The sequence below is a fragment of the Scyliorhinus torazame genome, chromosome 7 (genome assembly GCF_047496885.1).
Source record: "Scyliorhinus torazame isolate Kashiwa2021f chromosome 7, sScyTor2.1, whole genome shotgun sequence".
In the NCBI taxonomy this organism is placed as follows: Eukaryota; Metazoa; Chordata; class Chondrichthyes; order Carcharhiniformes; family Scyliorhinidae; genus Scyliorhinus; species Scyliorhinus torazame.
The window spans coordinates 281795025-281819161 of record NC_092713.1 but is presented as its reverse complement, the minus strand read 5'-3'; the positions used below and the strand labels follow the sequence as shown (position 1 = coordinate 281819161).

Below are 24137 nucleotides of genomic sequence, written 5' to 3'. Positions count from 1 at the left end.
TGGTGGGTAACCCTGTGAACAATCAGGTCCACTGGGCTACACGGAGGCCCCTGTCTGCACTGCAGCCCCCACATGTCACCATACCACCCGGCCATTCCCCTGGCATTCTGCCCACCTTACCCCTGGCCCTGTTGATGCCCGACACCGTGGGGGCCTCTGGGCTGGTGCCCATCCCTGCTACCAGGGATAACGGAGACTGGTGCTACCCATGTCAGCAGTAGACTCCATGGCCCCCATCTGGCACTCTCGTGCAGAGCTACTAAGGGCATTGCCCTTGTGTGGGTCGCATGCTACCCACCAATGGTGCCGGCCAGTTGGCGGGGATTTTGGCTTCACAGCCGATTCTTTGCCCAATTGTTTTTCCTGATTTTGGCTTGTCCCATGGAGAATCCCGCCCAATGCTTATTTGAAGGATAAGACTGGGTGTAGAACAAACTGAGTTTCTCAGATCTGGAATAATAATGTGACACAGGTAGGCTTACTTTAATACTGCAATGAAGTTACTGTGAAAATCCCCAAGTCGCCACATTCCTGCACCTGTTCGGGTACAGTGAGGGACAATTGAGAATGCCCAATTCACCTAACAAGCTCATCTTTTCGGGACTTGTGGGAGGAAACCGGAGCACCCGGAGGAAACCCACAGACATGGGGACAACGTATATTCTATTCCAGCAGAGATGGGACTGCTTTTCAAGCAGTTAAAAAAAAAAGATTATAATCCAGTTTTACCTAAACGAGTGCTTGAGCTTTTTTTTTAAAACCCTGCAACCTGTGGTTCAAATGGACCCAGGTGAGAGGACAGGCAACCAGTTGACACGTCAGTCACTTTCTTTGGACTTCAAAGCGTTAACATGAGCAGCAGACATGGGTGTACAGTTCAATTTCTTGCTCACAATTTGACAAACATTATTTCATCTCACAATTCTTTCCTATTAGATATAGAATTATTACGTTTAGTGAAGAGACTGCACAGAAGGTTGTATACTATTGTAGCCGGTTAAAATGGCTAACTCCCGATTAGAATGGCCAAACCACGATTTAAAATGGCGAACGAAAGAGGCTGATGGGAAAATCAGCCAACAGGACTCAAACAGACAGCTGCAGGCAAAACTGTGTATTCGCCTCTGGGGAGGCCTGACAGAATTGATACCTGCAACCATCAACACACCAGCCATCTGCATATTAAGTAGCAATCCCCGGGAACAATATGCTACAAATTAGAAACACAAAGCCAACCCAGACCTTTCGGCGCCAGCAGGAGCTGACACAAAGAGAGGTAAATGACCACCCCTCGATCAAGGAATCGCTCCAGCATTGGAGAATATCGAACCAAGTGATTGGGACCAAGTCCAATCACTTGGAACCAGGTACAAGGTCCACCCCAAGAGGCGGGAAGCCCCTGGGGACTATAAGAATAGGGGCCAGGTTCAAGTCGACCCTTCTTCTCCCGGCTGCACCCTTCTTCACTCTCTCCAACAACAGCCGAAAGAAACATAAGTCTTACTCCAACGACTGCTACCAGATAGACACTCTTGACTATCGACCTGTACCAGCTTTGAATCCCGCAGGCTCAGAACCCATACGAAAGGCCATTCGTTTCCCTGACCTGGTGGGCCATTTCCAAAGTTAAGTATTGGCCTGTTAGTTGCAGGAAGTAGCTTAGAGGTAGAATTAATGTACAAGTATTGATTGCTGTATATAATAAATGAGCGTTGATTTAACTCTTACTAAGCGGTGTGTTGGATTATTGATCAGTACTCGGACTTGAACCACGTGGCGGTATCAGAAAGAAACCTGGCGACTCAAGAGCAAAGGTGACAGAATTAGAGCAATTAAGCTAAGGCTAAAACGAGCAACACTATAAATACTTTATTTTTGAACACAGAGACAATGTTTTCAGAGAAAGCGAACAGTTGATCAGGAATACCCTTGGTACATCATCAGAAATTATACCCTCCATATAGCATCATTCATTTATCGTTCTCATAGTCAGCCGGGTTCTTCCTCAGTGACAATTCGTGTTCACGGTTGGCCCAGGTATAAAGGAGGTACGACAACACAAATGCTGGAAAGGAAAAATGCAACAGTTCAACCTACAATAATAATTTTTAATCATACTGACAAATCCACTCCAGCAAACAGTTCAGGTCCAGCATACAAGGTTAAACTTTCTCTGCCAAATTTGGGGTAATCCTAAAAATGAAAGATTATTCTAATCCAATGCACCATTCAATCCTTAAACCACAACAATCAATGATTGCAGTGTATCCTTGCCTAAATCAAGCAATGTACTAGATTCCTACAGTAAATGGAGTTGTGATCTCAATATCCATATCCACATGGCATATGCACTGGTACATTAAGCTTCTGTGTGCCTTTGTTGAGGAAATGGGCAAGATGGATAGCGGAGTGCGCGAGTAGTTTTTAAAAAATGCTTAACTTCCTTAGTTACTGAATGGATGTAGGTGTTAAGTAAGTACAACTGAACTCCTGGCCGCTCCCGACGACCCAGGGGAGATACTCAGTGAGTTCGGTAGTAATAGCTTCGTTGAGAATTTGGAGGCAGCTGTGCCAGCACTTCGGGTTGGGGGCAGCGTCAAGGGAAATGCCAATTCGGGGGAACCATAGCTTTTCGGAGATGGGAGGAGAAAGGAACTAGGACACTTAAAAGATTTGTTTCTTGGGGGTCGGTTTGTGGGATTGAAGGAGCTGGAAGGGAAGTATGGGCTGGAGCAGGGGGGGGGATATTTAGATACATGCAGATTGGAGACTTTGCCAGAAAGGAGATACAGAGCTTCCCAGTAGAGCTGGCTTCCACATTGCTAGAGGAGGTGCTGACGACAGGGGAACTGGAGAAGGGGTAGTATCGGCGGTTTACAGGGCTATTTTGGAAGAGAAGGCGCCACTGGAAGGGATCAAGGTAAATTGGGAGGAATAGTTGGCAGAGGGTATGGAGGAGGAGTTCTGGTGTGAGGTGTTCCGGAGGGTGAACGCCTCCACCTCGTGTGCAAGATTGGGGCTGATACAGTTGAAGGTGGTATATTGAGCACACCTTTTACAAGGGTGAGGATGAGACGGCTCTTTGAGGGGATAGAAGATTGTGTGAATGTTGCGGGGGGTGGGGGTGGGGGGTGGGGGGTGGGGGGGGGTCGCGCAAGCCACATCATATGCTTTGATCCTATCCAAAGCTGGAGCATCACTGGAAGGAGGTTTTTAGGGTAATCTCTAAAGTGGTGCACATGAAACGGGACCCGGGCACTCGTAAGGCCATATTCGGGGTGTCGGATCTGCCAGGATTGGAAACGGGTGTGGAGGCAGATGTTGTAGTGTTCGCCTCGTTGATCGCCCGAGGGCGGATCAGGTGAGGCCCTGGCAAGGTGGGGGGACCTGCTGCAATTCTTGACTCTAGAGAAGGTCAAATTTGAATTGAGGGGGAAGGATGGAAGGGTCTACAACTCATGGGCGTTATTCATTATGCACTTTCGAGAATTGGATTACATCGAACATTAAGGGGGGGGGGGCGGCTGGGACTGTATGTGTTAATGGTGACGATGGGTGATTCCTGATTCCTTTTTGTCATTTGTTTATGTTAACTTGCGGGCTAAAGTTTGGGGGTTTAGTGGGAGGATGGGATTGTTGTTATTGATATGGAGATTGGCATTGCATTCGTTATTGATTATTGTCGGGTGTAAATTTGGGAGAAAATGTGAAAAAGGAGAATAAAAATATTTTTTTCAAGAACGATGTTGACCTGTATTGAGAGTGTATGCAGGATTATAATTAATGCAAATGGTTCATATGTTATCGCAGCCACAGGCATACCAATTCATCATACCATCATCCTATCCATGTTTTTGTTCAAAATTAACGTACGGTCAAGTTCGATCCATATAAATTAAATGTTTTAATAGTGCGTCAGCAGAAACTTAACCTACACTTCACCTGCAAAGTAAAATCCAAAGTCTTAAAATTAATTTCAGTACACAAAATGCCTGTATTGCTAATGGAAACGCTATTATACATACGTGGGACAATTCGAAGCACTTGACCCCTGAATCGCCTCCATGTATTGGGAATTCCTTTGGACAAATAATTTGCAAATGCCTTCTGTTCAAAGGGGGAGATGGTGTAGGTGATGATGTGTCGTATCTTGATCAAGTTTCCAAAGTGCCGCCCCATTTTGCAGCTACTAAATCCAAAGTTCTATGGAAAACAGAAGTACGAAAATGTCATGCATCATTCAGGCACGTAAACTGCAACGGCAAATCCCACACAAATTTATCAATATTGAAATCTACAAATATTGTATTTTCTGCACAAGCCAAAGCACATGTTAACCTACTGTCACAACCTTCTAATCAATAATAAAGATTTCCTCCAAAGAAACACTTAACATATTGATTCCTTCAAAATGCAGCTTATTTTTGTATGTGGGTTGATAGTTGTGCAGTTGCAAGGTCCCTTTAAGAGTTGAGTCATCGGCTACTTTGGGGGCTTAGAGTCAGTCAGTCTACACCTAGCCTTTGTACAGTTAACAGCCATCTAATAAACCTATGTTGACTATTCTGTTCAACCCACGTGCTTCAGCAATTCTTTTCTTAGTACAATACACAGCAGGATAAATTAAACTGGCATCAAGGAATGGATCAGGAAAAAACAAATTTTTTGACTAAAGAAAATCAAAGATGTTGATGGTCGACTTTTGAGGCAGATGAATAATGAGTCAGCGATTGCACCTCGCACCCTATACCTGGCATTGGACTGGTTAGGTTTTGGCTACAAATTCAAAAGAAAGGTCCATTCCAAATTTAAATCAGCACTTGGAATTCAACTGCAGAATCCGCCATGTGGAGTAAAGTAAGACATGGATGGGGCAAAGAATATAAATTTAGGATACAATTGGCTTATTCACCATATTTAAGATACACCATTGACATAAGGTAAGTTGCGAGAGCATTTCAATACTGCTGAAAAATGGCGGGAACTTGGCGCCATGGGTCCATGAGGAAAACTGGAAATCATAGGCAGAGAGATCCACTATTGTATCTTTTTTTTTTAAATAATATTTTATTGAAAATTTTTGGTCAACCAACACAGTACATTGTGCATCCTTTACACAACATTGTAACAATACAGATAATAATGACCTTTTTTTAGATTTAAACAAAAACAACAACAAATAAATAAATATTAAATAACAAAAAATAAAAACTAGCCCTAATTGGCAATTGCCTTGTCTCAGGCCACACACCCCCCCCCCCCCCCATCACTATTGTATCTTGGCCACTCAAATTTCCGAAGATGTTCAGGCCCCTACTTTTACTTTTACCTTACTCTGAAGTTTGGTCCAACCTGAGAAACCCAGAGACAAAACTTACCAAGAATTGGTTAAAATAAAGACCATTACGCACCAAAGGCATTAACTATCACGGAGAGATTTTAATTCTGTCAAAGGAATCAGCTATAGGGTGGCACTGCTGCCTCAGAGCGTGGAGGACCCGTGTTCGATCCCAGCCCCGGGTCACTGTCTGTGTGGCGTTTGCACTTTCTTCCCGTGTCTGCTTGGGTCTTGCCCCCACAACCCAAAGATGTGCCAGGTAGATGGATTGGCCACGCTAAATTGCCCATCAATTGGAAAAAAAAGAATTGGGTACTTTAAATTTATTTTTTAAAAGGAATCAGCTGGAGCGGGAAAGCATTGCGCAGTTCATCGTGACCCTCAAGAGCCTCACGAAGATTTGCGAACTTGGTGACGTGCTTGATGATACCATTAGAGAATGCTTGGTTTATGGGTTGGAAAATAAGGTATTTCAGAGATTATGAATGGAACAAATCTAAGTTTGAAAACAGCACTAGATATTGGTGTTTCAATGGAGCTTGCTGCTCAAGAGACTTCTCAGCTCGGAGTAGATACGATGATCCATAAACTGGCTGGCGCCCAGAAAAGGTCAACTCAGCAACAGGTTTGTCACGCTGTGCAAAAACTGGCCATTCACAGGAGCAAGTGTCGCCAAAGCAAAAATTGTGGCAGAACTGGCCACACAGCAAGAGCTTGCTGGAATAAAAGTTTCTCGAGAGAAGAACGTTCAAGGAAAAACACAGAACATTTCTAAAAGATGAAATTCAGCTAAGAAAATTCACAAAGTAGAAGAAAATAAAAATAATGAAAATAGAGCGCATGGTTCTGATGAAGAACTGAAGTTGAATGTACTATCTGTCCAAGATGAATCGCATTGAAGCTGGGAAATTCCAAAACTGAATGGATAACCTGTACAAATAGAGGTTGATTGGAGAGCTTAATTTCTGAGACCATTGATGAAGTGAAACTGAATCACCTACCATTGAAGCCAGCAGATGTCACTCTGAGGACATACACAGAGGTTAGTGTCTTTAATGAGGATGCATCACAGTCAAAGAAGAGTTAAGTGGGACAGCTGAGGAGCTGACACTTCATATGGTCCGAGGAAGTTTTCCAGCTCTCTTCGACTGCTCTTGACTGGAAAAGATCAAATGAAACTGGAGTGCAGTAGGAAGCTCAGTTCATTCAGAGACGGATTTACAGACAAACCTAGGAAAATACAACTGTGTATTCGAGGACACACTAGGGTCCATGAAAGGAGTACAAATGTCCTTAAAGATCAAGCAAAATAGCCAAATGAAGTGTTCCAACACCAGAACAGTACCTTATGCTATACATCCAATGGTAGAATCTGACCTGAGACATGTGGGTGCAGGAGTCTTCGAACCCGTCACTACCAGTGAAAGGGCAACTCCTATTGTGCCTGCAATGAGACAAGGTGGGACAATTCACATCTACGGAGATTTTAAAACAATCAATCCGGTTCAATGTGCGAACCAATACCCACTACCATTGGGGAGGTGGTGGCATTGTCACTGGACTAGTAATCCAGTGGGATTACTGGGGTCCCAGGTTCAAATCCTGCCACTGCAGATGGTGAGATTTGAATTCAATAAAATATCTGGAATTAAAAGTCGAATGATGACCATGAAGCCGTTGTCGACTGTAGTAAAAACCCATCCGGTTCACTAATGTCCTTTAGGTAAAGAAATTTCATAGAATTTACAGTGCAGAAGGAGGCCATTCGGCCCATCGAGTCTGCACCGGCTCTTGGAAAGAGCACCCTACCCAAGGTCCACACCTCCACCCTATCCCCATAACCCCGCCCAACACTAAGGGTAATTTTGGACACGAAGGGCAATTTATCATGGCCAATCCACCTAACCTGCACGTCTTTGGACTCTGGGAGGAAACCGGAGCACCCGGAGGAAACCCACGCACACACGGGGAGGATGTGCAGACTCCGCATAGACAGTGACCCAAGCCGGAATCGAACCTGGGACCCTGGAGCTGTGAAGCAATTGTGCTATCCACAATGCTACCCTTGTGCTGCCCTTAAGAACAAATTAATTTACACTATATCATTCCACCGTAATCCATGTACCTATCCAATAGCTGCTTGAAGGTCCCTAATATTTCCGACTCAACTACTTCCACCAGCATCACCAGAAGCAAGTAAGTTCAAGGTCAATGCTCGCTACCAGACGGACGACCTTAGCTGTTCTCCTGTATCTCTTCGAACCCAACAGCCTCAGATCCGAACAACGGCCATTATTCCTCTGACTAAGTGGGCACCCGAAGTTAAGTATAGGCGTTAGCGTTAGAGATAGTTTAGTTTGTAGTACTGTTGTGCAGGAGTAGATCTTCCTGTGTGTGTGAATAAATAGTACTGACTTTGAACTAACTAACTGGTGTATTGGCTCTTTGATCAGTATTCGGGTTGAACCTTGTGGCGGTATCGAGAGATACCTGGCGACTCTGAAAGTAAACATAATTAGGATTAAGGAAGGCGACCATATTGACCGCCACATTTTTAACCAGATAAACAGAGCAACATTACTGGCAACATCTGACGGGACTCGACCGAGAAGTGGCTTAGTCACTCCGCGAGAACCCAAATTTGAATCAGAACCCAATTGGAAAAAGAAAAACCACAAGCGTAAGACCAATACCGATCAAACCTCCAAGATTCGGAAGCGTGTTATTTGCATGCATACTAACAGGGATATAAGGTAAACCTGAGAGATTTTGTTGCGTAAAACTGTCGGGAGTTTTGTAGGCTGGAAAATAGCGTAAGCCGTACCTGTGTTTACATCACCACTTTATTCCCCCCTGTACCAAATTTGGTAGAAACCCCAAAGATAGCGATAGAAATGGCAATGAAAGCAATGGAACGCCTTATGAACCCCCAGGAATTAAGAGGTCGCAGCAACCAGTAGAGTAGGACAGTATCCGACTAATATCTCAAAGGGAAAGGATGGCCCCTTTGGAGTGAATTTTGTGAGAACGATGAAACAGGTCCCGGAAGTATCGGGCATACTTGGTGGGAGAACCTGTCAGAGATCCATAAGAGCTTAGGGAAAGCTCGTAAGCCGATGGCAATCGTGTTCTGCTTGGCACAATTGCGAGGCACAGAGGAGGTCGTGAGGACGCTCCGCAGAGAGATTGAAGAGAGATAAGAATAGTGAGGGAGACGTGAGTGAGTACGAGAAAGCAAACAAGGAACTGAGAGAGCAGTTAGCGGCGAAGGACAAGGAGATGGCTGATGTCAAACGTGCACACCAATCTTGTCTCGCCCATTTAAGCAGCTTTCAGTCGCAATACGATAAGGCCTACCAAGACACGCAACGCGCGGTGTTGGTAAGAGAAGAAACAGAACATCAAGTCGAGCAGTTACAGAAACAATGTAACGATTTAAAAGCAGCCCTACGAGCACTCCAGTTCCACGACGGAACAAAGGCAGAGCTCGGTAGATCATGCCAAATGCCGAAAGCAAATTGCAGACCTGCAATCTCTGCTATCTGTACAAAATGGATTGCAGAACACGTTTGGACCCCAGTTAGACCAAGAAAATGGCCCCAATTGGCAGGAGTTAAATGAGACTGCCCATAGATATTAACATGGCACATGTACTCAGGACAAACCACAGAAAAGCACCCCCACCCCCGACTGCACAGGCGGAGTACAACCCTATGAACCCTGTCACCACCCAGTGCAGGGCCACAACAAACAGAGACCCAGACTTTCTGTACACCACCCCATTAACCGTCACTCAATTAAGGGACGTGTGCGATAAAATAACACCGTTCCTACCCACATCGGATCCACATCATTGTTTCGCAAGAGTAAAACAACAGGCGACCATGTACGGCCTGGATGAAAAAGAGTAAGTGAAGCTCACAGTTTTGAGCCTCGACCCCTCAATTGTGGCAGCCCTTCCCGACCCACAAAATGTAGGGGGAGGCACCCTCCAGGAAATGCATGCAGCGATCCTAGATGCGATCGGATACAACAAAGGAGACCCCGTAGAAGGCCTAAACAAATGTAGGCAGAAAAAGACAGAGCACCCCACAGCGTTTGCTGGACGCTTGCGGATTCATTTCACAGCGGTATTTGGAGAGTTAGCCCGCGCCCATTTGACCGCAGACAATATGGCCAAATGGACTCGAATCCTAGTCTCTCACGCGACAGAAGCAGGACAGAGAGCGTGCGCAAATTACGACCCCTCAGACAAGGCCCACAATGAGAAATGGGTACTAAAGAGATTATCCCGAGTTTGGGAACAGTCCGATCAGGGGAAATCAGCTTACGGTAAAGCAGAGGACGAGCAGGCAGATGCTAACATGCATCCAGTTAGGACACATCAGAACCCCGGATGGGTAAATGAGGGAAGAAACAGCCCACAGCAGCCTAAATCCCAAGAATGTTACAATTGCGGACAATTAGGACACTACGCACGAGAGTGCAATGTGCCCCAGAAACATCAGCAAAACCAGCAGGCAGGCACCCTGAATAAGAATAGGGCCAGGCCAATCCATAGTGTTAGCGCCTGTTCCGAGAACGCAGATATGAACGGCACCGATTGACGGTGTTCGGGCTCCCCAACGTGGGTCTGCGACACCCTTTTGGACAGGTCCGGAACACCGGTAGTGGCAGGCACAGTCTGGGGACACCCCGTAGAATTTCTTTGGGACACAGGAGGGTCCCGCACCACACTCAACTCCTCCACAATATTTCAACGAGACCCATGGCCCACCACAGACACCATTACTCTCAGCGGTTTTACAGGGCACTTGCAGCAGGGACACATTACCGCCCCTGTAGCGATTCAGATAGGGAACATTAAAACTAAACACCCCGTAGTTCTAGTCGATCTACCCCAGACAGCCAAACGCATTTTAGGTATAGATTTTATGAGCTCCCACAATCTATCATTCGACCCCGTAAACAAATGTGTTTGGAGAATGGCAAAGGCAGCACGAGCCCCCGCCATGCTCACAGTTGGAGACTACGAAAACAGAATTAGTGCAGTAGACTTCTGGTTCGACCCTCGATCCATTAGTCAGGACAGAGAGGTTAGAGACGTTTCGCAGCGACACAAAGCAGCTTTTGCCCAGCACAAGCACGACTGTGGCAAGATCGCTGGCTTAGTGAACATTACAGGTCCCGACCCCAAACCCCCAAAACAGTACGGTTTTCCCCAAGAAGCAGAGGGAGAAATCTCAAAGGTTATCCAGAGTTTGCTTGACCAAGGTGTACTCCGTTCAGTAACCTCAACAAACAATGCCCCAATTTGGCCCGTCAGGTAACCCGATGGATCATGGCGACTGACCATCGATTACCGGGAAGGAAAAGTAACCCCAGCCACAGCCCTCACCGTAGCCACGAGTCCCGAGACAATGTTAAAGCAGGGACTACAATCAAAGTTTTTTCGGTTTTGGACATTAGCAACGGCTTTTGGTCCATTCCATTGGATAAAGCGTGCCAATATAAATTTGCTTTCACTTTCCAGGGACAGCAATACACGTGGATGTGCCTTCCACAAGGCTGCCACAACTCCCCCCTCCATTTTCCACCGACAGCTGGCGAATGGATTCGCCAAATTTTCACGACCCGATTGCCTTGTCCAGTATGTAGATGACTTGCTACTGCAGACGGACACTAAGGCAGAGCACATTTCGCTTCTCGCCGAACTATTAGGACTCCTTCAACAAATTGGATGTAAAGTGAACCCCAAAAAGGCCCAGATTCTACAAGAAAAAGTAATTTATTTTGGAACAGTGATCACCCATGGCAAACGCGAGATTGAGCAGAAACGCATCGACTCCATTGTCAAATTATCCCTGCCCCATAATGTCACAGCCCTCCAGTCATTTCTAGGACTGGTTGGCTACTGTAGGAATCACATCGACGGTTTTGCCACAAAGGCAAACTCTCCAAACTCCTAAAGAAGCAAGCACCATGGGAATGGCTTACACAGCACACGGATGCCGTGGATGCATTAAAACGAGCCCTCAGCACAGCTCCCGCATTACAGGTCCCAGTTCCACTCTCTCCATACACAATTGAAGTTGCAACCACTGACCGAACCCTTTCGGCCGTGCTCTTCCAAGAAAGACATGATTGTTTAGGCCCCGTAGCATACGCCTCACGAGTACTTGATCCAGTTGAGCAAGGATTTTCTGCCTGCGAAAGGCACCTGCTCGCAGTTTTTTGGGCAGTTCAATACTTCGCCTACATAACAGGACTCAACCCCATCACCATTTTAACTGAGCACACCCCAACACAACTTTTCCTGGATGGAAGACTAAAGGAAGGCACAGTCAGCCAATTTGAGCCGCCCGATGGACCCTTCTCTAACAGGGACGCAACATTACAGTAAAGAGGACAAAAACACACACTTTCCTTGCAGACAATTTACACTATGCCGGCACCCCACATATCCACCAAACACAACACGGGACCCTTGTACCAAAGTCAGCTCCCCCGAAACCAGGTACTAGACCCAAGAGACCCGTGCCCACAGACATAGGCGCACCCCTAAAGATTTATGTGGATGGCTCCTCCACAGTTTTGAACGGTAAAAGGATTACCGGTTGCGGTATATATGTAGAGGACACGCAGGGACGCGCGTTAGAGGAGATATCCTTGAAATTGCCCGGACATTTAGGCTCACATGCAGCTGTAGCGTATATTGTAGAGCACCCCGACTCGTTCCCGACCCCAGCCGACATATATTCAGACAGTCTATATGTCTGTAATAGTTTAACAGAATTCCTACCCCTGTGGGAATCTAGAGGTTTTGTTTCCGCAGATGGAAAACCCCTACCCTCAGCCCCATTACTCCAACATATTCAAAGGACAGCTAAAGATTGAAATATGGTATTATTAAAGTTCGTAGCCACCATCGTTCTTTCCCCCCCGGTAACGTTAAGGCAGACGCCCTAGCAAAGGTAGGTTCCAGACATGGTCACTTTTGGAATCCTCCCGAGAGTGCACCAGTACACGCGGTTCAGGTCTCACAGACCAACATTCAGGATTTAGCGCAGGCCCAAAAAGATGAACAGCTCAGGGAAGTTTTAAAAGGCAACTTCCCAGCCCCCTACGATAAATACAAGAACACGTTGACGACACATGCCGGTATAATTTTAAAAGAAGGTATTTATGTAGTCCCCACCCAGGATAGAAACCAAATTATTTGTGAATTCCATGACAACCATGGACATCAAGGCATAGAAGCAACCCTCGCCCACGTCAGACCTCTCTCAGACCGATTTAAAATCCAATGTAACGCACTACATTGAAAACTGTTTAATCTGCGCCCAGAACAATCCGGGCAGATATGCAAGGAAAGGTCAGCTTAGTCACACCTGCCCCGTTAATGGCCCCTGGACTAATTTGCAGATTGATTATATAGGACCCCCTACCCCCCTGCAAGAATGGTTTTAAGTATGTGTTGGTGGTCATCGACACCTTCACAAAATGGGTGGAAGCTTTTCCATCCAGAACGAACACGGCTAAAGCGACAGCCAAGCATCCTCACTCAGTACATCTTTACAAGATGGGGTCTTCCCCGCAGCATAAAGTCCGACCACGGCTCACATTTTACAGGACGAGTGATGAAAAACGTCCTCACAATTTTCGGAATCAAACAAATATTCCACATTGCACACCACCCCCAATCAAGCAGAATAGTAGAGAGACTGAATAGGACTCTCAAAGCAACCCCGAGGAAATTGTGTAACAGCACAATAGCACCTGGGACACAGTTCTCCCCTTTGCATTAATGTTCATAAGGAACACGGTATCCACGTCGACAGGATACACACCCCACACCCTCATGACCGGACGACCCATGAAAGGGACAGAATATTTGTTATGACTCGATTTGGCCAGCCCCACAGTCACCGCCCTCACCCATGTGAAAGCAGTTCAGCAGATTGTTGAGAATGTAAAAGCAGCCCAGCTTGCAGCAGTTAAGCTTGGGACACGAAAGAAACAAAGTAAAGTTTGCTTTGACAAGACAGTACACGCCACAGAATTTGTAGTAGGGCAGCAGGTCATGCGATCCCTTTACAACCCCATCTCATTCTTCTCCCTCAAATTTGCAGGACCGTACTCCATTTCTGATAGTCAGCCCCTCCGTATATAAAACCACTTATTCCAATGGCACGTCTGCATGGTTTCACATAAACCAGCTTAAGGCTTATGGCACACAGAACAACCATTCACACATCTCACTTGCAGCAGCAGATGAACACGCCCCGCCCACGAACAATCTATTCCTACCCTCTCCCAACCAATCCAGACCATCCTCAGACACGTCTTCGACTCCACCCCCAGAGGCACGACTCCGCCTCTCCCTTCATTCAATCAGCATCGACAGCGACAGCCCCTTAGCACCGCGGCACGATTACACTCCTGCACCAGGCCCCACTCCCAGCAACTCTGAACAAGATTCCAGCGATCCCTTTGAGACCACGTACATTAAGGCCCCTGATCCAGACCCACCGCCCGACGACTATGGATTGCCCCTTACCACCTCCAACCTCGACACGAAACATTGGCACCGAGACAATTCGTAGACTCATCCGGAATGATGAGATGGACCCCAATTCACCCCAAGCAGCTTTGGCACAGCTACTCCAGTCACGAGTATGGCAACCGGGAGAAGATGATGACTTAGAGTCTGACTCCCACCAGACGAACCCCTTTGCGACTCTGTTCGTCTAGAACCAATGGAGATTTATGGTGTCCTTCCTAATGGAACCTGCACGATTTTTGTTATGTTAGTTTGTTGCTTTAAACGTTTGTTACTGTACATGTTGAATGTTGTTCGTTCACCCAAAGTTTTCATGGCCCCACGCCACCACTCTTTTAACGCCCACTGGCAGTTAAAGGAACAAGTTTGTCAGCAGACAACCGATCATAGCTACTCTTCTGATTCGAAAGTAATCACAAGAGGCAACATCCACGGCGAACACAAATTCTTTCCGTTCTTGACGGTCGCTCAGGCAGTGGAGAAACGGCACTGGTCCCGCCCTGCCTGAGGACCCCCATCTGGTCAGCTACACTCGGGTAGTGCACATATGGAACTGGTCACCGTCCTACCCGGGGATTCCACCCATTCTTACCCGCCGCAGCCCATACGCACCTCATTCTGAGCTTTTGGTTCAAATCCCTTTAGTTTGTTTTCCAGCGACCCTTAGGTTGCTCCCCATATGCTATTTACATCCTCAAACACTGGGATGGTACACTCACCGCACCGATTGCACAGGCTGCAAGACTGCTCGCGCTGTGACAGTATTTTCGTCTTGGATGTCTTGTCCCAAAATATTTGGTTTAAAAAAAAATGAGGGAGTCACAGCTGGTGACCAATTATAATGGGTAATTGGTAATAAAAGGACAGACAGACAAATGAGATCTTAAGCAAGATAATAACAGCTATTATGCTGGAGTCCACAGAAATCCAGAACCACAGAAGCCACAGGAAGACCACGGAAGGAAGGAGAACATGAAGACAGACATCATATTCTACATTTGGATCTTCGCGGGATCCCTACAGTTGCGCGCGGACGCGACCCCCCTGATCCCTACCTCACAGATGACTTTTTTTGTTTGTTTGTTCTAATAAAAAGATGTAAAACTCTGTACTTGACTGCTAAGCTGCAGAGATCTGTATTGCTGCTACTGTATAGTTTATACTGTTATAAATTATTTTAAGTGACTAAGGATAGTTCAGATAAGAATAGTTAGAGGTTCTCGTGTTTAATTGTAATGCATGCCCTGAATGTCATAGCACCCCCTAGGATTTTATAATAATGTGTATATAAAACAATTTAGGTAAAGTTCCAATCCATAGGACAGAGTAGAATAGAGCCTGTCCTTGATTGCGGGTGCTCGACTAAGGCAGAGAACAAAGATGATGCAGTAATATGATCCGTCACACTTCACGTTGAGGATCACAAGGAGGGAATGTAGCCATCTGGGATGGCCACTTCCAGAATACAAAATGGACGCTCACAAAGCATGTAGGGAAATGTGGACAATGCTAGACAACAAGCAGGCACAGTGCCTGAATGTATATTTGGGAAGCAGTTACCAGACGGAATCGAAACTCTGGGTTGATTAGCATTCAAATGGTCATTGGCATAGACATCTGGACGATAAGAGAATAGTGTAGATGGGCTTTAGTGGTTTCACAGGTCGGCGCAACATCGAGGGCCGAAGGGCCTGTACTGCGCTATAATGTTCTATGATGGCCCATCTCCGAGGAACAAAGGACTAACACTCAGGTAGTTGATACTGTTACAGACATCCCGGTGCCAGAAAGACACAAACAAAGCAAGGCCAATGGCCATCTAAGACATGCCAAGCCATCAGGGCACCCACCCCTTTTATTGGTTAAGATCAATAACAATGATTGAGAAGCTGCCCAATTAATTGGGACCCAGTTTAAGGCCCGCCTAAAACACACAAAGCCCCTCCAAGTATAAGAAGGAACCCCCCACGAGAGAGTCGCTCTCTTGGACTTGGCTCTCAGGCAGAGACCCATCCACCAGCATCACCAGAAGCAAGTAAGTTCAAGGTCAACGCTCGCTACCAGACAGACAACCTTAGCTGTTCTCCTGTATCTCTTCGAATCCAATAGCCTCAGATCCGAACAACGGCCATTGTTCCTCGAAGTGGGCACCCGAAGTTAAGTATAGGCGTTAGCGTTAGAGATACTTTAGTTTGTAGTACTGTCGTGCAGGAGTAGATCTTACTGTGTGTAAATAAATAGTATGGACTTTGAACTAACTAACTGGTGTATTGGCTCTTTGATTGGTATTCGGGTTGAACCTTGTGGCGGTATCGAGAGATACCTGGCGACTCTGAAAGTGTAAACATAATTGGGATTAAAGAAGGCGACCATATTGACTGCCATATTTATAACCAGATAAACAGAGCAACAGTGCAAACTGCACAGTGACCAGAGGCTGGAATTGAACCCGAAACCCTGGAGCTGAGGCAGTAGTGCTAACCACTGTGCCACCCCAAGTCTGAGAACACTAACGGTTTCAAAAATAGCCTCTACCCCACTGTTACCAGACTCCTGAATGGCCTTAACTGATCTTCCCTACGCAGTAGGACTGCACTCTGTATGCTCACCCAATGCCTGTGCCTCTGTATTTACATTGTGTATTTATGTATGTCCAATGTTTTTTGTCATGTATGGAACGATCTGTCTGGACTGTACATAGAACAATACTTTTCACTGTACCTCTGTACACATGACAGTTGATGTTCAAAAAGCCTTAAAAATCAGTACTAAGCCAGGTCAGATTTGTCCTTGCTATTTTCGCTTGGTTAAGACATCATTTGTAACACACTTGGAGGTGGTGAGAATCAAAATAGCTAATGTTTAAACGAATCAGCATTCCCAAGGGAAGAACTGACAGGGATTTTATCCAACACTATTTCTTGAAAATGGTGACTTGGTGCCAATAACTGTTGGTATCACCCCATGCGACATCTTCAGCTCTCCTTCACATTATGCCAAAGCAAACACTGTAGCCTGTGACAGTCTGCCCTCTGAGGAGGTCGGGTCCAGCAGGTTCATAGAGTCAGCAAGTCCAGAGCACCCCTCCAGGACAACACTGGAGCCAGGCGGGGAGTCGTGTTGGCGTTTCGTTTGCGTTCTTGGCTGTGCTCTGTATTGGGGGCCTCCGCTTCTCAATGTTGAAAGCCAAGAAGGCAGGAGCCTCTCCCGGGCAGGCAAGGTATGAGAGGGAGTGCGGCCCTTCATTCCCGTCTATCCCCATCACTCACTGTCGCCTTCTCCCGCGACATTCAATTCTCGCTCCTAACAATCCCATACCGGCCTTTCTCGGTAGCTGCTCCCCTTTTAATCACTGTTTCCGACTCCGCTGGTCATCTCTCCCTCTCGCCTCACCTTCCTGTCTCCTTGGCTGCGACTTCTAATGGCGGCGACTCTTCTCCCGCAGGCCCCACCCCCACGCCGGACGCAGTTACGTCATCCGTACGCAGGCGACGGCCGACGTAACCAGACCAGCACGCGATAAGGGGTCACGTACAATGAAGCGTTCGTGCCAGTCTGGTCACTCCAATCGAGAGTTCAGCGCAGCACGGCCCGGGACACCTCTAGACGACTGTGGGTGCGGTGCAGTGATATTGTCACTAGACTAGTAATCCAGAGACCCAGCGTTCGAATCCCACCATGGCAGATGGTGAAATTTAATTCCATAAAAGTCTACGTGATAGCCCAGGCTAACTCTGGTCTGGCTATGTGTGACTCAGTGATGCTGCTGTGGTTGACTCTTAACATCCCCGAATGAAATGGTCTAACATGCCACTCATTTTAATGGTAATGGATGCTGATGCACGGTTTCTCAGTTGCATCAGGGTCCCAGGTTTGGGTCACTGTCTGCGGAGTCATAGATGTTTACAGCATGAAAACAGGCCCTTCTGCCCAGCTTGTCTATGCCGCCCAGTTTCTGTCACAAGCTAGTCTCACTTGCTCGCATTTGGCCCATATCCCTCTATTCCCACCTTGTCTATGGCTGCACTCAGGGTCTGGATTTATTCCTCAGTCATCCCCACATTGGTGTGTGTGTAGCCTCTGAAAGTTCCTTTACGCACTTCACACTGTAGCTCCAGCACCTCCACTTTGCTAATGACTGTCATCGGTCTAAGGCTCAGCATCCCCAGTCCTTCCGACTGTCCTCCGAGCATCAGTGCACTCAGCCATCACAGCCTCCGTCAGCCACTCGAGTATACCTGTTTTCTGCCCACCAGAGTGACCCCGGCTTTGTGCATGAACAGATCTGCACGTTCGCTCTGTGTTTGTGTGGGTTTCCTCTGGGTGCTCTGGTTCCCCCCCACCCCACCCACCCAAAAAAATCTAATCCAAAGATGTGCAGGTTAGTGTCCAAGAAGGTTGAACTAGGGGAATAGGGTGTGGGCTTGGGGGGGGGGGTGCTCTTTCCAAGGGCCGGTGCAGACTCGATGGGCCAAATGGCCTCCTTCTGCACTGTAAATTCTGTGAAATAAGTGACGTCGGGGGGGGGGGGGGGGGGGGGGGGGGGGGAGTGGTTTCTTTTAAACCCTTTATGGCCAAGTGGGGCTATTTATTTGCACTAATGTTCTTTGGTCGACACATTGAAGGACACACAACATAATTAGGCACCACAGAGTACTTGAAATAAGAATGCTGGAAAAACGCAAGCAGGTCTGGCAGCAGTGACTGCAGAGGGGGTCGGGTCCAATATGATTCTTCAGAACTGGCAACTTGATATTTCGCACTTGCGGAACAACCACACTGCACTTAAATTGTTACTTGTGCGCTTATCCACAGACTTGGAACAAAACTGCCCCCTCTCTGCAATCACCTCCGCAATCACCTCCACAATCCTTGAGCTAGTCCAATTCCAGCCACTTCGGGGTCCCTCAAGTATGATGGCTCCAGCATTAGTGGCTTTAATTCCATCTGTCTAGATACGGAGCACCAGAATTCTCTAAACCATTTGTACTCCTTTAACATGGTTCTTGAAACCTATCTTCTAAAAACCAAATGTAAACATGTGCCCTAATGTGGTTGAATGTTAAATTTTGTATAACAATGTTCTTAAGATGCTTCATATGTTAAGAACACTATAAATGCAAATTACATGTTGCAGGAACTCCACCTCCTCCCCAACCCTTTGAAATAGCAAGACCATTTATGCTTTTAATGGTACCCACTCTCCCTAGTAGAATTGCTCATGGGCATTAAAAATGTGGACAAATTGGCAAACTAAAGAATCTATATTCATGTTTCTCATCAAGATTCCTTCCTCAACAGCCATTCTAATACTTAATTAAGTCACACAGATGTTCTGTCCTCTCAAAGTGAACCATTGTGCACAAGCTTGCAAAAGCTCCAAGACCCCTCTGACATTCAAATATTGTGCAGTTTCTGTTTAGGTCTCAATATTTGTCAGCTACTTGATGAGAATTTCACCCTTAGAGGGGTTGGTCTCACATTAGAACTTATTGTACCAGGTACTGAACGTGATTAAGGTTGAGTCCACCTGATGAACCCACAACAATCTTTAGAAAATGGAGCCTCCAGCATGACCAGAGGGTTGGTTCTGACTCCTTGAATGGCAGATGTTGTAGGAAGTCAACTGCTGCTAACCATCAGGGTTGTGGAGACCAGGGATTAGAGAGTCATTTGAGGCCATTCTGCCCAGGAAATAGCACACAATTCACTGGGGCATGATCTCAATCATACAGCAAATCAGGGAAATATTGGACAGGTGACAAAAAAAGCTGAAAGGCAAATTGAGGAAGCAGTGGCAACTTAAGGGAAGGAATTCTAGAACCAAATGTTTCTATCAATAATGAGATGTCAGAAATCAGTGTTGCAGGGGATTTGAGAAAGAGCAGGCAATGGAAGGATATTGGTACATTTCTGAACACTGTTAGTGAGCAACAAGTGCAGTCAGTAAATAGAATGAGAGGATACAGCAGAAGCATTTTTGAAGAGCCAACCTTCTGCACTGTAAATTCTCTGATAATCTATGTGGGAAGCCTGCAGTGGCAGTAATACAAGGTATCAAGAGTTTATCTTTACAATAGTAGCATGCCCTTCAAGATGGTAGTAGTCTTACTGGTGATTACACGAGGGATGGAGGGATGTAGTAACTACAGCATAACAGGAATACAAGTCTTCCACCATTTGGAGGAAATTGCTTCTCATCCACTACTGGATGGCAGACTTGCAGCATAACAAATAAGGTGGTGTCTATTTGTATGGCAACATTTGTAGAAAAATAATTTGAATAAGTCTTCATGGCAGTTCCAGTTGGGGAACAGCTTGTACAAAAATATGGTAGCAGTGGCTAGCACTGGCTGCCGAGTGGCAAGGACCCAGCCCTGTGTCATGTGGAGTTTGCACATTCTCCATGTCTGGCAATGCAAAGATGCACAGGTTAGATGGAGGATTGGCTACACCAAATTACCCACTCAAATAGAGTACCTTATTTTTTTTTCCTATTTTAAAAAATACTCCAGCATTTAACCAGAGGTTCTGTCAGATGGGCATTCGGACAATATTAGGGAAATTGCAGCCTTCTTGGCTGGGCTCCGATGTAGATTTGAAAAAGAATGTTCAGCGTATTGCCCAAGTCCCAATTTCTGTGACTGACATGGTGTGTGCTCTAGGTGCTGTTGCCCCACCAGACCAAGAGCTGGAATTAAGACAGAATAGTTATTTCTTGGGACCAAAACATGGCATTTTCTAAACTCTAGCATTCTGGGCAGCACAGTAGCACTGTTGCTTCACAGCACCAGGGTCCCAGGTTCGATTCTTTGCTTGGGTCACTTGTCTGTGCAGACTGCAAAGGTTCTCCGGGTGCTCTGGTTTCCTCCCACAAGTCCCGAAGACATGCTGGTTAGGAGAATTGGACACTGAACTCACCCCCAGGGTACCCAAACAGACGCCAGAATGCAGCAACTAGGGGCTTTTCACAGTAACTTCACTGCAGTGTTAATGTAAGCCTTCAGACAATAAAGATTATATTACAAGAACTAGGGAGAAGTAGGCAATTTAGCCTCTAGCCTGCGCCACAATTCAATACGATACCTGATCTAATCATGGCCTCAACTCCATCCTGCCCATACTCTAAACTAAAAGATAAACGCCTCTTTACATTTACACTGTCCCAGCATCCATCGCACTCTGGAGTAGCAAATACCAGACACAAAAAAGCAAAATTGGAGACTGAAATAATTTGCAATTATCGTTTAATTTGTTTTTACTGTTCAAAACAGAGCCAGCATCTGCTTGTTCAAAGATTCCATACACTATAGTATAAACTTCACCAGGTACCACCAGGGTTTTGTACCACACATTTCAAGAATTGTGCAAAAAAAAGTCCATTCTCACTCATGTATCCTTAAAAACATGGTTTTAAAAGTTACATCTTTAAGTTTTCAACAACCACAATGCAAAGAATTCTCCAGCAACGAAGCTAAGAAATCTCCAACAAGGGAGCAAATGTACTAAGTCGGTGAATTTCAGCCACAAGTGTGGAAACATTTCTCGCTCGCATCACTGCTGGTGGTTATGCACAGTTTCGTGAAAGACACTCGTTTCTCTCTGAATAAATACTGGTAACCCACCCAAATAAAATTTGCCACATCACCGAACGTTTGTATAAAAAAAAGTTACCTAATAATAAAGGGAGGGGGAATTCTAGGGGCGGGTGAAGGCAGCATTGATAAATCTTGGTGTACCCAACTTTCCATGCCTGCATGGCCAAGAAAAACGTCATTTCGGACACTTATCGCCTCTATATACAGTCGAACACTTTTCTAAACATTAAAAACAAAGATTCATCATCACCGTCGGGACAGAAACTCGGCACACTGGGGCGAAAAAAACCACAAAAAAACTTCCCCAGGTTGGGTTAAAGCTGGAAGTCAGTTTGCACTGGGGCAACATTCCAACCCGGGGCAATAATATACACGACCAGAATCGACAATTAATAGCAGGAAAACAATATATATTATATATAAATAGAGAAATAAAAGAGTCTGGTGAACACATGGCGATTTTCTTGGCTTTTCCCAAGCAGCGATAGTCTCCTCTCTTTTCCCCCTACATTGCCCGGGGCCACACTAGCGGCAGGTACAGGTGGTCGCGATCATGTCTTTATACTCCTTGTAGACGATGGAGCCGTCGTTCTCCAGAGTGAGGACGCTGAGCGGGTTGTATTGGGAAGGGACGCAGGACGGGCGGGGAATTGACGAGTCCACTTTCTCGTAGAGGATGTTCTGGATGAGGGTGTGGATGGGCGAGCCGTAGCGGTGGCTGAGCGCCCGGGGACAGCCGCCCCGGCAGTAGTGGGGGTTGTAGTCGTGCGGCGCGATGATCCAGCGCTCCCAGCGGAGCTGGCTGAAGGACAAGCGCAGGTCGTGCAGTCGGCACTCGTGGTCGGGGTACTGGAGGTGGGGGAAGCGCCCGGGCCCGGCGGCGCTCGGCTCCCCCTGGGGGCGCCTCCTCCGCCGGCGCCGCACCGGACCCCCGGCCTGCGGCGGCAGCCAGCTCCGGCGGGCCGGCTCCGCCAGCGTTTCGTTGAGGAACAGCAGCAGGGACGGGGCCGGGAGGGCGGCCTGAGGGAGGGGGGCCCGCACCCCCGCGCCGGCTCCGAGACCCCACCGCCGGCCGCACCGGTAGGTGAAGCCCAAGCGGAGGCCGCCGCGCCCAGGCCCCAGGAAAGGCTGCAGGAAGGAGGCCAGGTCCACCTCCAGCCAGCGGCGCGGCCTCCGGCGCTCCAGTCGGAGGTGGAAGGTGAGCGAGGGGCCGGCGCTGGAGCAGGTCTGCGCTGGAAGCGGCCTCGCCTCCCGCACCGTCACCTCACCCTCGCACCGCAGCGAGGAATACGCCGCTTTGTCCACAGAGTACAGGAGCACAGATCGCAGCAGCTGCTCTCGAGAAGTCACAGGATCCAGGCCATAAAACACATACTGTTCAAATACCTCTGCAAAAAAAAAAAACAGGAGAGCAAATGTTACAGGTTTGCGAGTGTCAATATTGACCAATAATCCACTATTATAAGAAGCAAAATACAGAAATTCCCGGACAATCTCAGCAGGTCCGGCAGCAGCAATCTTTGGCAGAGAAAGGAGCAACGTTTACAGTTTGAATTATTGACTGGAAAAGTTAGCTCCCTGTAGGATCTGCCGAGTTCGTCCCATAAATGTTTTATATTGAAACTAAAAATGGAGACCTAGGGCAAGATAGACAGGAACTCCACCCTTGCGCTCCTCCCCCCCCCCCCCCCCCCCAGCAAATTACTACTTATGCTAGAATGGGAAACCACGTATCGGAAACAAACTTGACAAAGTCACCCACCCAAACACGAGTTGCCCCCTTCTCGCCCCAGATTATTTTTTTGGTGGGGTGGGGAAGGAGAACAGAATCTGGAACTCTACCTGAAAGGATGGCAGGAACCCTTCACATTTAGAGGAGAGCATGAAACTGGCACCTGGCTACATACAGTGCCAAGTGCGAGAAAACATGAGCCGAAAGGCGAAGAAAACTAGAAACTATATTAATTAAGTTCAATATCTTAAAAGACCTCCTACCCGTAAAACAGTTTGACTGGACAATACAAGTAAGTGACATTTGTAGAGAGAATCTGCAGAGGCACAATATTGAAACTGGTTTAATACACTGACAATCTTAATCGATCTGCGAATCACAATAGCAAATTCTAAATCCAGAACCTTGTAAACAGGACGGTTGATGGATGAAATGAAAAATGAATGAAAATCGCTTATTGTCACAAGTAGTCTTCAAATGAAGTTACTGTGAAAAGCCCCTAGTAGCCACATTCCGGCGCCAGTTCGGAGGCTGGTACGGGAATTGAACCGTGGTCTGCTTTAAAAGCCAGCGATTTAACCCAGTGCTAAACCAGCCCCAGATAGTCTGTCTGTGTCTGGTGTGAAATAAGTCGTTTGAAACGCTCGTCTCCATCCAAACTGGACCTTACCTTCCGTATCACGGGATTCAATCCGCGGCGTTAATAACCTCACAGTATTATATCGATGATCTGCGGGTCTTTTGGGTATTCCATCCTGTGTAGCGGACATAGTGTATAATATTTTCATATATTTTAGATACTTTGCATCGGGTTTTGTAGGAACCCGGTGTTCCCAGCCGGTTTTCTCAAATAACGTTTTTAGAAGAGGAACCGCAATATAATCCTCGGGATTTTGGGTTACCCCT

The 24137-nt window shown here is 46.8% G+C and overlaps 2 protein-coding genes across 5 annotated transcripts; both read right to left on the bottom strand.

Moving 5' to 3' along the window:
* Window positions 1-1854: 1854 nt before the first annotated feature.
* Window positions 1855-17407, bottom strand: uqcrq (ubiquinol-cytochrome c reductase, complex III subunit VII). 2 transcript variants are annotated; one of them, XM_072512555.1, is made up of 3 exons: window positions 17295-17407; window positions 4026-4203; window positions 1855-2065 (listed from the first exon to the last, which is right to left on the bottom strand). In XM_072512555.1, the coding sequence occupies exons 2-3, from the start codon at window positions 4177-4179 to the stop codon at window positions 1971-1973; spliced, it is 249 nt and encodes an 82-aa protein (XP_072368656.1). In that variant the 5' UTR covers window positions 4180-4203; window positions 17295-17407; the 3' UTR covers window positions 1855-1970. The 2 variants fall into 2 exon arrangements, with proteins under 2 accessions (XP_072368656.1, XP_072368655.1); XM_072512554.1 differs by having other exon boundaries at window positions 17220-17374.
* A 3724-nt stretch (window positions 17408-21131) lies between these two features.
* Window positions 21132-24053, bottom strand: gdf9 (growth differentiation factor 9). 3 transcript variants are annotated; one of them, XM_072512553.1, is made up of 2 exons: window positions 23902-24053; window positions 21132-22887 (listed from the first exon to the last, which is right to left on the bottom strand). In XM_072512553.1, exons 1-2 carry the CDS (start codon window positions 24017-24019, stop codon window positions 22025-22027), a joined length of 981 nt encoding a protein of 326 aa, XP_072368654.1. In that variant the 5' UTR covers window positions 24020-24053; the 3' UTR covers window positions 21132-22024. The 3 variants fall into 3 exon arrangements, 1 of the variants encoding a protein (XP_072368654.1); XR_011948383.1 differs by lacking the exon at window positions 23902-24053 and adding an exon at window positions 23046-23127 and having other exon boundaries at window positions 22752-22887; XR_011948382.1 differs by lacking the exon at window positions 23902-24053 and adding an exon at window positions 22991-23125 and having other exon boundaries at window positions 22755-22887.
* Window positions 24054-24137: the final 84 nt, after the last annotated feature.

Coding starts and splice junctions, on each gene's coding strand:
- gdf9 (XM_072512553.1), bottom strand. CDS start 24,019: ATGAAAATATTATACACTATGTCCGCTACACAGGATGGAATACCCAAA. Junction 22,888..23,901: donor TGAATCCCGTGATACGGAAG/GTAAGGTCCAGT, acceptor TTTTTTTTGCAG/AGGTATTTGAACAGTATGTG.
- uqcrq (XM_072512555.1), bottom strand. CDS start 4,179: ATGGGGCGGCACTTTGGAAACTTGATCAAGATACGACACATCATCACC. Junction 2,066..4,025: donor AGTGCTTCGAATTGTCCCAC/GTATGTATAATA, acceptor TTTCCTTTCCAG/CATTTGTGTTGTCGTACCTC.